At 38.9% G+C, this 12822-nt stretch overlaps 1 protein-coding gene across 2 annotated transcripts; it reads left to right on the top strand.

The window, feature by feature from the left end:
• Nucleotides 1-1093: 1093 nt before the first annotated feature.
• On the top strand, nucleotides 1094-12388 carry fbxw2 (F-box and WD repeat domain containing 2). Of its 2 annotated transcripts, XM_066713163.1 has the most exons (9): nucleotides 1094-1378; nucleotides 1856-1904; nucleotides 3314-3823; nucleotides 3995-4189; nucleotides 5669-5802; nucleotides 6079-6165; nucleotides 6884-7053; nucleotides 7841-7888; nucleotides 9515-12388. In XM_066713163.1, the coding sequence occupies exons 3-9, from the start codon at nucleotides 3334-3336 to the stop codon at nucleotides 9801-9803; spliced, it is 1413 nt and encodes a 470-aa protein (XP_066569260.1). In that variant the 5' UTR covers nucleotides 1094-1378; nucleotides 1856-1904; nucleotides 3314-3333; the 3' UTR covers nucleotides 9804-12388. The 2 variants fall into 2 exon arrangements, with proteins under 2 accessions (XP_066569260.1, XP_066569259.1); XM_066713162.1 differs by having other exon boundaries at nucleotides 1094-1904.
• Nucleotides 12389-12822: the final 434 nt, after the last annotated feature.

The raw sequence follows: 12822 nt of genomic DNA, 5'->3' as shown, positions 1-12822 counted from the left end.
TTTCACACTATATATTAGAAGATATATATATTGCAAAAGTAAAATTTCAAGAATCATCTGGGCACTTTATTACGGCTACGTCTTTGACTGAATGGACCACTTTGTATTGTCGAATGCAGTTTTGATGATTAAAACATTTTATTTTTTATCAGTGTGTGATTTCAGTGGTTATTGTTTGATGTGATCATTAAATATTACAGAAAATTGGAAAAGTGGAATGGTTTTGGGTAGCTAGTATGACAATATCTAGTTAAAATATTAAATGAGATATTTGGGTTATTAAACATATTCATCTTGTAGCAACTGGGATAAACCCGAAGAGTTTCGAATATTTCGGAAGCACCTGGAGGCACAGGCTGCGCTCACGACTTTTCTGCCGGCCTTTCGCAGTTCATGCAGTAGAAGCTCCCCCTTCGTGCTGCACCAGCTTCATACTTTACAGTGTAATCAGAAAATGCGCCATTTAATCAGTTCATATCAGATTAAGTAGCTTTACGACCCTTTAATAAATTTACATTTGTAGAATGTTTTATTCCTGCTCATTGTTGGGATACTTAAGGGTTAAATACTAAAATACTGATCAAATTAATTACTTTTTTTTGTACAATATTATATTTACACTGTTTTCGAATTTACATGAAATGTGTGATTTGAAAGAAATACACATATAAAACATTTTGTATGTATTATTATGGATTTCCTTACCAGTTATGCAACTTGCAAATGCACATAATACGTGAAAATTTGGTTAAAATGTACACGTACACCACTAAAACATGCATATTATTTTATTGTTGAACTGACAATCTTTAAAATATTATATTTCTGTTGTGCTATGCCATATCTAGCATGAAATTCATAAGATCCTCATGACATGACTCAAGGCGATTCACACCCCCTGACTAGGTGGCGCTGCCCATGCAGTGTCTCTGTCTCTGATTGAAACACGTCTTTGTCACACAGCGCTCGTTGATTGTTTTGCAGTCGCCGCTGCTCCTGCGCAGTTCCTCTGGTGAAGCTGCGCAGATGTGCAGACTTTGTAGCCTGTGGATGCGTGACCTGGTGACGTATTTTCCGGCTGAGTTCACGCAGACGGCTCACTTGGACAGGTTTGCCGCAGAGTCTGTGCAGATTCTGCGCAGACTCGGCAAAGTATGCGTGTCGGGAACGCAGCCACGGACAGCAGATATCTGCTTCGGAAGCATTCGGGAGTGCACGGACAATTTCCGAAGCGTGTCGGCCATCTTCGTTTTTGAATGTTATTTGTGCTTCATACCGACCTCCCGCTACTCACTGTCAAACACAACTTCCTCCCACCGACTTCCGGCTACCGCAGTTCCTGTACAGAAGAGGAGCTATATAGTTCAGACCAAGAAATGTAACATTACCAATACAAATATATCGTTTTGTACATAATAACTCTCACACGCATTAACAAAACATTTTTTATTTTTGTTTGATAAGAAACTCGTTGTTTATGTTGTTTTTTTCCCTTCTCTTCATCAGTAATACAGACGGCCTTTAATGCCACCGACCTCGATTTCAGCCTCTAGCCGAGAGAAGTAGTCAGGTTGGGGTGATAATATACAGCAATCCGCCGCCAATTCCGTTTCCCCATTGTTTTCATAGGAAAGACGCGGATTTAGGAAAGCATTTTCAGTTTATGTGAGCAGTGCTATAGATTTGCAGGATAAGCGTTGGTTTTAGGTCAGACTAGTGAACTGCTGCACGTCTTTTTTGTCTTTTAAACCCGACTGTTTCCCTCCCTATTTTTAACCGTGATAAATAAATGAGCCTAAGCTTAACTTGAGGAGGTACCTGCACAGCGTTTGAATGTATTCCCGTCAAAATATAGGTCTGAAAGTTGTCATCGGTCTCCTACTAAACGGCTTCTGCAGGAAATGGTAAGCAACTTTATTTTGTATTCGTTTTCATTAGCTGTAATGTAGGGAATAATTGTGATTTAAAGTATAGATGCTATGAAGACAAATAAGGTCAGTACGTGTACATAGAGACCTGGCTTGCTCTCCTGCTTGATTTGCATTAGAAACTGTGTAGTGTTTTTATTTTTTATTTTCTTGCACTGAAAAGTTATTTGAATTGCAATGTGTTTACTGGCTTAACCCTCCAAGTGACCTTTGCACTTTGTCATGTGACTGGAACGTGTCATTTATTTTGCTTCTTCAGATCTGGTTGATCGCAGGTCTAACAATCAATAGTTAAATCATTTCTGGATTATTATTATTATTTTTACGTATATTAAGATTACGAGAGACATGTTTTGGATAAAAGCCAGAAGGACATTGAGGCTAAGCCCTTCGAGAATTGTTTAAATTTTAAAACTGCAGCAAAAGTGACTGACGCATGGATTTGAGGTCACTTTGGGCGAAGTGTCCTCATACAAAGAAGCCGTTTATTCCCTTTTAAGTATGCAATGCTGTCTAGTGAAAATGTTGTGCAAGCTTGAAGAGGTGGTGACCCATTGCCACAGTTCAGTGCTTTCACTTTTTATTTTTTGCTAATTGATGCAGTGGTGATAAACTGTGATTCAGGACTAAATTGATTATGCTGTAGTTGAAATGAACTGTGATATCCACTGGAATGAATATATAAATAAAACTGCAAGGAACTGTTGATTTGCACATTTTGTCTGTAGGATTTAGGCCACTGTCAATGCATTCAGTCACAGCTCCAATATTCTACAGTACTCTGTTGTTCACTTGTTACTGTATTTAGCACATCCTGTTAGCAAAAATAAATACACAGTGCACAGCAGTTTCAAAGGCTTTCCCAAGATGTAAGGCAGAAGTGGTTGCTATACTCCAGTTTTTAATTTCTTCCCCTGTTATTTAATTAATTCAGAGTTTGGATGCATTTTTTTGGAATAAAGTGATAATAGCGTGAAAACATTATTTGTATGGTAAGTGCATGTTACTGATATCAGAATGCTATTTTATGATTGTGTGGATTACCCTAATTATAAGGGAAAATCTCTGTATATATTACATCAGGAAAAGAGATACACTACTGTACATTGAAACAAGTGGCAACATCTTGTGCAGGTTTCTGGTGGTGTGCTAATGTGAAATGGGTTATGCATTTTAATTGTAGTGTAGATATAGAATCAAATATCCAACACATGTCTTTAATTAGAGCAATTTTAACTGAAAACAAATATTTGGAAACAAAACCTAATGAATGTTTGCATTTATTTATTTGATGTGTAGATGGGTGTGTGAGATGTTGCAGTATGATGCGTGTGCTCCTCTGCTCGCCCTCGATTGCTTATCTCCCTGTAATGTGGTTTTTACAGGTAAACTTTCCCATGAGCTCATGGAGAAGGTGGCCTTTGAAGGGTGGCTGGAGTCTGTCTCTGCCTCCTTTCTCACCTTGAGTGACCAGCAGAAGAACCAGTCTCTGGACCACCTGATCGGCCTGAGCGGGGCGGCCCAGCTGCGGCACCTCTCCAACAGTCTGGAGACGCTGCTCAAGAGGGATTTCCTCAAGCTGCTGCCCCTGGAGCTCACCTTCTACCTGCTGCGATGGCTGGACCCCAAGACCCTGCTCACCTGCTGCCTGGTGTGCAAGCAGTGGAACAAGACCATCAGCACCTGCACGGAGGTGTGGCAGGGGGCGTGCCGAGACCTGGGCTGGCAGATCGATGACTCCATCCAGGACGCCATGCACTGGAAGAAGGTGTACCTGAAGGCCAAGCTGAGAATGAGACAGCTGAGGGAGCAGGAGGCCTTCGAGACGTCCTCTCTGATTGGCCACAGCGCCAGGGTGTACGCCCTCTACTACAGGGACGGCCTCCTCTGCACAGGTACCATATCACATTGCTTTAACCAGCTGTTACCAATTGCATATTTACTGATTTTTCTCCAGATCATGAGATACAGGGGAACTACTGCTTCTATGCTTCCTTGTCGTTGTCATCCTCCTCCTCCACTTCTATAACTCCCATCACCATGTTTCCTATCATGTGTGGACACAGGTTCTGACGACCTTTCCGCCAAACTGTGGGATGTCTGCACTGGCCAATGTATCTACGGCATCCAGACACACACATGCGCTGCGGTGAAGTTCGACGAGCAGAAGCTGGTGACGGGGTCCTTTGACAACACCATAGCCTGCTGGGAGTGGAGCTCAGGTGCCAAAATTCAGCACTTCCGGGGACACACGGGTGCAGGTAAGGTACACAAACCTTCCTTGTACTGTACACCAAAAAAGCATAAAAACGGTACAGGTCAGCCAAAGCAGAGGTGTAATTAAAATTAATTTGTGATTAAATGATTGGAAGACTTATTTGCAAAACTAAATAATTTGTTTTGATCTCCCTTTTAAATGAATAATCAGGAAACATTTTGGAAGCATGAGGTGCTTTCTAGACCATCTGCTCTTCCAATAGAATCCCACCAGGGGTCTTTTCATGAAGAAGTGAAATGTACTTTATTATTTAGTAAGGGAGATTTGCCAGAGCTTTTCAGTCATCAATAGCCAGCAATCTGTTAGCGCCATACATTTTGAGCTATACTACCAGTCAAAAGTTATAGAACACCCCCCATTTTTCCAGATTTTATTGAAATTTAAGCAGTTCAAGTCCAGTGAATTGTACAAAGGTAAGTGGTAAACTGCCAGAGGTTAAAAAAAGAAGTTTAGGTTACCAAAAACTGAAAAATAATTTCAGAGTTATATACTGTTACTACACCCTCTTAAGCATTATTTGGCAGTGTTACACGCAGCTCCTGTGCATAAAAGTTACAATGTATTCCTACTATGCGCACATCGTTTGAAATCTTATTCTCTTGGCTACCAGCGCATTTCTTTTCAAACACATCCAATTTACAGTTTCCGTGTCGCCCGCCTTCATTCAGGGCCCGCAGGTCTGCTCCGGCGGGGGGGCTTGTTCAGACAATCACAGATCACTCAGTTTCGATCGGATTTCTTTGCAAATAGGCTTGCAGAACAACCTACCGATTAATCCAGTATATATTATTTGATGTTCTATCAAACACAGAGAAGCTCAGATTCAATTACAGATCCAATTGTGTATCAGTACACTGTAAACAGAGTTTTCCAACTTGACATTTTGAGCTCTCTGCAGGTGTTTGTTGCTTCTACCAAAAAGTGGATGGTCTTGTTTTGATCAGTAGACTGTCTGGTTCCAGAACGTCATCATTGTCAATATTTTCTGACATTTTGTATTCCTACTCAGACCAAGTATCCCCCCACCTGCCCCACAATTCAGAAGGGGGTGGGGGGGGTCAAAATTTTCACACCAGAGAATGCATCACAGTGTTAGAAGCTTAGAGTCTCAGCTTTCATGGGCTACCAAACACATGCCAAACAACACAACAATGAAGAGTACATATGGGATTAAAGAGAAACCCATGGTTTTGTTGCCCAGAGGTGTTTGTCAGTTTAAGGGGTTACATTTTGTTAAACAAAAGATTCCATGATTTATTTTTATCTCCAGTTGTTTATTCATTCTGTGCTTTAATTTCAGAGTACACTGAAACATGAAACTGTGTACATTTCAATAAAAACTGCAAAAATTGAGGTGTTCTAAAACTTTTTGTAATTTGTAATATATATACAGGGTGACTATTGTAAAACCGATTTTTCTCTCCCGCCACCATCCCCCCCCCTCTGTGTTTCGTTTGTTCAGTGTTTAGTATAGACTACAACGATGACCTTGACACTTTAGTAAGTGGTTCGGCGGACTTTACTGTGAAAGTTTGGGCTCTGTCAGCTGGGACCTGTCTCAACACCCTCACGGGGCACACAGAGTGGGTGACCAAGGTATGAGCTTAAAAACCTGCCCTGTTGGACCTAAATGGAACCTAAATATTTAAAATGTTCCTTTAAAAAAAAAAAAAAAGTTGTGCGATTGTAGATTGCTGTTTATTATAGCTCTTGTTATATCCATTAGTCAGATTTTTTTTCTAGTATTATATATTTTAATATACAATTTAATGGAAATGAATCAAGTTGAAAAATTGTCTTGATGTAAACTGTCTGTATTCAATTAATTTGCTAACTGCATTTAATAGAGCAAAGTTTATTTTTCTAATTCAGGTGATTTTGCAAAAAAGTCAGGTGGAGTCTTTGATGCATAGTCCTGGAGACTATATTTTATTAAGTGCCGACAAATATGAGATCAAGGTAACGTATTATTATTGTTCATTCTAACAAATGACAGATTTTTTTTTTATCCTATGGGATACATTTGTTAAAGAGGCAATCTCCTCACAGGAACAAACTAAGCTGGTAGTTTTGTAGAGAGTTAATTCGCTGCCCTTGCCCTCCTAGTATCCTCAGTGCAGTTTGAGATCAAGTAATAAGCTCAGTTTATCTGGAGGCGACCAACTTTGATTAAATCACCCAGCTTGTGTATACGTTATTCACATTATGAAGGTGTGTGCAGTCTCTCGGTCTGAAATTGTCTTGCTGTTCATTGGCGTTAGACCCACAAAGGGGGTGTGTAAGTGTAAGCTGGTTTTACCTTGGACAACTACAGACATTGTGCCACATGACTATGATTTGGATGCACATTAAAAAAATTGCAGACTACGACTCACATGCCCCACTAGAGGGCTCTGTTTTAGAAGCTGTAAAAAAAACAAAAAAAGTGTTGTGTGTTAAGAGCCTTAAATACTTAATACAATCAATTCTGACCGAGCACTGAATGTATTGACCCGTAATCTCCCTTTACAGTTGAATTAACCTGAATTCAAAATAAAAGAAACATCAATACCAAAGACACTACTACTAAATAGAGTATAAATAAAGATAAAGGATCTTTGCTAATTCTGAAACAACCATGGATTCTTTATGAATTCGTAAGCTTGGTGCTGTTCCTAAGGTTTTTCGCCTTCTACAGGTCTGGCCGATAGGGAGAGAGATAAACTGCAAATGTTTAAAGACATTGTCGGTGTCGGAGGACCGCAGTGTGTGTCTGCAGCCGCGGCTCCAGTTTGATGGCAGATACATCGTGTGCAGCTCTGACCTCGGCCTGTATCAATGGGACTTTGCCAGCTATGAAATTCTCGGGTAACTTTCATGCTTGTACAGTGATTCAAGTGCAGCTTCATTTTAATTTGATTTATTTCACTGCAATTCATTAATAGCAGATCATGAATTAAGATTTTTTTCGTTTTGTGTTGGGGTGTTATTTCGGTGGCTGCGAAATAGTCTTTGTATGGTGATGGAAGGGGTCTGATTTCCATTTATAGTTGTCTTTTTTGTTTTGTTTTGTTTGTTTCCGTACGGCTTGGCCATAGTCAAATACCTGAAAGTGTCCTATGTCTTTTTCAGTGCATTGTTGGGTGTCAAGTCAGTTTATGCTGAGCTCATGTGTGGAGTGGTGAATATACAATGCTGTGCGTGTGTCACCATTGCAAAGACCGGCCTTAAAACAGCAATGCCAAAATGCACATTGGCAGGTTATACACAGTCGGTTCATAGACCCCATAACATTTCAAGCTAACTATGACGACGTAATTACATTATTTACAGAATATTAACAAGAATACACCTCAAATGCCTAAAGCCTGTGCCAAAAAATAATAAACATGTAGAGCAGCTGAAGAAGGTGGGAAGATATGTCACCCAAAAGGATTTTGTAATTAGATTTTTTTTTTGAATTTTTTTTTTTTTTGCTTTGCTCCTTTGCTTTTTTCAGTTGGTACTTTTGGTTTCACAAAGCTACCAGCATTTATGAAGGCAGTCAGCAGAAGCAGCCCTCCCAGGATGTAACCCCTCTGTTTGTTGATGAAGAACTGTGTTCTAGTGTTTGGGTGCAGGCCTTGTGTACTAATTTCGTCTGTTTCTACAATAGTAAGCCTGCCCCTGGAACGTTGTTGACGTGGTCACATATTTCCGAACGGTAAGACTTTTACACCTCTTCAATTCCCATAGACAGAGACCAACAGCAAATATTCCTACCAAAAAAAAAAAAAAAAAAACTGTAGATCATGAGAGGCAGTGTTGGATGAGAGATGTTTGAGATAGAGATTAAATAAAACCGAAAACAAATGATTTGTGCGTGTTGTAATCCTTTGCTATTGCGATGTTTTATGTCATCGTACACCAATGCAGTAGAAGAGAGCACAATCCAATCTTTTCCAGCATTGTGTATTCATCACTTTCTTTAAAAGAAAAGAATGACATACCTTGCGTTTCATTTGACACAAGTATTGATTGTGTGGTCATACTGTATAAATACTGAAATAACACTTATTTGCTTCTAACACTTATGAAATATGTCATGCATACAGACTTAATTCTGTTAACTCTTGATGTGGCTTGTCGGACATGATTCAATCATGAATAGACTCCTAATATGAGCCCTTACAGATTCAGTCATAATGAGGTTCTTTCACCTTCGTTGGGCACAGTGGGATTGTTTGTTCTCCGATATGCTTTTCTGTTCTTCCCCTGGTTCAGGTAGATCTGTGATATAAGTCTGTCAAAAAATATGGAAAATGCCAAGGTTTGTGACCCAAAATGATCAAGTACTGCATGTGAGAGAGGATTACTTGCAGGTAAATGTTATTGCTCTGGTATTTTAGAATATCACTTAATTGTTTCAGACAATAGATACCAATAAACAAACAAACCAACAAAATAATACTCAGGCTACAAAGCCTGAGTCAAGAACTGATTTCAGGTAGACCCTTTGGGTTCCCATGGCCCAGGTTGAGTTGACTCCTTTTTCCCGAGCAGTTCTTATTGAATGTAAGGTGTGAAGGATGCATGTAATGCATGTGGATGCCACTCGGCCCCATCCATGCTTGGCCACAATCTAGGTCTGACAGAATTGTAATTTTGCCACTCAGTGTGGGATATGAACTTGTGAGAAAAGTTATATTTATTTGGATAGAAGTTAAGCGTTCAGCTTGGTTTTATTCTGATAATTCTCTTTCTCAGTTTTTGGAGGTTCAGTATTTTGTGGAAAGTCTGGTGTCAGGAAAGTGCCTTTTAGAGTAGTGGTTCCCAGTCTGTTAACCACGGTGGCCCAGCTATTTTGAGGTTTCGCAGAACATCACAATATGAACTACACAGCCAATATACATTTTATTGCATTTAAGAACTACATGTGTGCACTTGTATAAAGTGGGGGGGAAAGAAATGCCAATAAATAAAGAACACTTGAAGCATTTTTAATTATTTTCTGAATATTTGGATGGATTGTTTTTTTCATGTGGATTTGAGATTAATGTGATGAAAAGACGCTGCAGACCAGCACCCAGTGTGCTGCGGAAGTGTGTCTGTGAACCGCTGATCTAGGACGCACAGTGACACTCCTGTGATCAAAGCCTGCTTGGAGTCATGTTGTGATTGAGGTTCCAACACAGCAGAGTGTTTTTTGCAAGCAGAACGTGAGTCGTCAGCAACAGCTCAGTTAGGAAAATAACACACCCTCCCACCTAAAGTAAATCATTAATTTAATGCCTACACCCCACCCCCTTCTCTTTTTTCTGTGTCTTACTTGGTCTTGTTCTCTTTTCAGGGTTATCAAAACACAGGACTCTGCTAACCTCTCGCTACTGAGTTTTGGAGAAGTGTTCGCTCTTTTGTTTGACAACCGTTATTTGTATATTATGGACCTGAGGACAGAAACGATAACTGGTCGCTGGCCTTTGCCTGCCTACAGGAAGTCCAAGAGGGGCTCCAGCTTCCTGCCTGGAGTGACCGCCTGGCTGAATGGACTGGATGGCAAGAATGACTCCGGCCTGGTGTTTGCCACAAGCATGCCAGACCATAGTATCCATTTGGTTCTCTGGAAAGAGAATGGATAAGAGCTTGAACCCCCTCCTTCCCACCTTCTCCCACTGGACATTATGTAACTGGTGCTGCTTATTTAAATCCGTGGCCATGAAGTCAGACATTGCATGAACCAAAGTTTCTCACCTGAAGAAATCACCCTGCCCCCCCCTCCCCCCACACACAGACACATCGTGCTTTTAGAAAGAATAAAATTAAGACAAGCCATCGAGCATGCACACAGTCCCCGCCAACACACCCACACACAGCCACGTACAAAGAAAGTTAAACACACATATGCGTACTTGTTTGCAAACCTTTTTTGTTTTTAATTTTTGTTTTAATTTCCAAGAAACTAACACAGAGCGTATTGTATGATGCCCCCGGTCAGGTCATTTAGCTGTTGGGCTTATTCAGAATGTGAAATGATTGTCTTTAACCATGTTCCATGGATATGTGCTTAAACAAATAATAATAATTATCAAAAGTAGACCCACTGAGAACGGCAGCGCATTGCACAAATGTGGGGCCGATCTACAGAGTTACCTCACTAAATGTCCCCATTTCTTCTGCTTCCTTAGAAGGTCAGTATATTCCTGCTTCAAGTCAGCGATGATGGCTAGTTATTTAATAGCTATACAATATCTACATGTTTTGAAAGTACTGTACCATTTCAAGTATAGTCTAAAGTCTTCCCACAGTACACCAGCTTATTACAGTATCATGTTCATTGGCCAATAAGGACACATTTATATTTTGTCCATGCCCACATTTAATTGGACACTGATGTTTGTGTGTATGCTATAAGTATGTATATACATATGTACATAAGTAAAGGGATCATTCTGTAGGTCACCCAATTATTTTTTCTTTAGTCCTTTATTAACCCATGAACCTAGAATAACGAATCTGGTGCCTTGTTAGTATATCTGGTGCAATAGGACTCTTGCTGGTGTTCAGGAAATATCTTAAAATGTCCAAAATCATATTCTTATAGAATTGAATTATTGATAATATGCTGTATTTCCTATGGCATATATATGACTGTACTCTAGAGGACACTACAGTTTTAGAAATCAAAATGGTGTAACTTTGTCAAGGAAGAATAAGGCAGTACATTATGTAAACTTTTATACTTCCATATTTATTTATTTATTTTATGTTACAACCTCTCTTCAGTTGTAATATTGCAGTATTAGCCAACTATATATATATATTTTGTTTTAAAGAAAATGACTTTCTTCAGAACCTCATTCGTTAAGCTTCAACTGTAACTGTAGTGTTTTTTTATTCTGTAATAATTTAATGAAAGTTCAAAATTGGTAAATTTGTAGTGCTGGTTTCACAGACCCAGATTAGTCCTTTGGCTAATCAGTGGTATTTTAGGTGGAGTAGTCCAAGACTACAGCTAAGTGAGGATCTGTGTAACCAGCAGGAAAGGGGTCCAAACTCGGGCCCCAGTTGGCCACAGACCAGCCAGATTTTTGATATAACCTGTAAGTCAAAAATATTTGTAATATCAACACCTTGTTATAGCCCTGGGTTAACAATTAACCTCATCTTATCTGTCCTTTGTAAGTGAAAAACTCAGTAGGTGATGACAGTTGTTTTTTGCCAGAGGTGTCTTGTTTCTACCTGTTGGCAATCTGCCCTCAAAAACTTGGTTTGTATTTTGCCCTGGATCTGTAGGTTCTGATGTTTTGATTTGATACAGACCTCAGACAGATCCAATAACACCGGTAAAAGTTTTAAAATTTAGATTTTTAATTTAAACTAATTCTGGAAATCCAGGTAAAACAGCAGCCTGTAAGTGTGGTACAACCAGGACCTGGAGTTAAGACTCCTTCTGACCTTTTAGGTCTAATTAAAACCGATTCTGCTTGGATGTTAAATAACCACGGGTTAAAGCTTTGTGAATGAGGTTAGGATGAACTGGTCCTGAGGTAAATTACTTTGAGGATTGACATTCTTTGGCTATTCTGTGTCATTTTTAAGGTTCCTGAGGTTGATATCATTAAAATGAACATTTGTACATGTCAGACAGATTGTTCATCTCCCATGTTTTGGGAGAGGATCATACAAACACCCATTATTTTGATGCTTATTATTATTACTATAATAATCATAATTGTTTTAAGTGGTTTTATAAAAGACTGAATGGGTGACAAAATTACAATAGATACTCACTTGAACAAAGAAAAACTAAAACACACTGATGCTTTTTTGGTACTGATCATTGTGACTCCATTATATTAATGACATAGTCATGTCCTTACAGTAGTAATTATGTTCTGCCATTTAGATTAGAGATCAAATACAACTATTGGGAGAGATTGTATAGACAAAACGCTATCGTAGTTCTAAACACTAGTGATTTTCAAAGGCAAAACAACAACATTCCAGCTGTTTATCCTCTTAAAAAAATCACAAACTATTATTATTCAGTATCAACATGTTTTGAGAATGAGGAACGATTATTGATTATTTCTGAGAGATAACATTACCCACCAATACACACACTAAGCACTTTGTCTCGTCTAATTCCCCCAAAATGTATTGACACACTTGCTGGCTGTACTCTCACCGAATTCTGTGAAATGAAAGTGCATTTTTCTGCTGACTCGCTTTTCGCATTGTAAAACTTTAAATGTTTTCTGAATGTCTTTATTTTTACACTATATTTCAATATATATATATATATATATATATATATATATATATATATATATATATATATATATATATAAAAAATGCTTGGTAAACTCAAACTGAGATTACGAGTTTTTTCTGTTTTCTTATTCCTTATAAGTGGTTAAACACATTATCTTTGGTTATTGTGGCCCAAGAGTATGAACAGTCTGTTACAGTAGTAAAGACGTGTTTAATACTGGTGCATCTACACGTTTCCTTCCATTCACCTGGAGGTGGCAGCAAATAACCTACCAAAAACCGACTAAAGCTGAGGGGACATAAAGGGCATTTTTTTGTTGTAGAAATTACATACATTTTTGAGCAACTTTGTTGCTTGCAACATTATCAAATGAGGTTTGATTT

This window comes from Amia ocellicauda, chromosome 9, assembly GCF_036373705.1.
Source record: "Amia ocellicauda isolate fAmiCal2 chromosome 9, fAmiCal2.hap1, whole genome shotgun sequence".
In the NCBI taxonomy this organism is placed as follows: domain Eukaryota; kingdom Metazoa; phylum Chordata; class Actinopteri; order Amiiformes; family Amiidae; genus Amia; species Amia ocellicauda.
The sequence above is the reverse complement of the archived record's forward strand: the minus strand, read 5'-3'. Positions and strand labels throughout refer to the sequence as shown.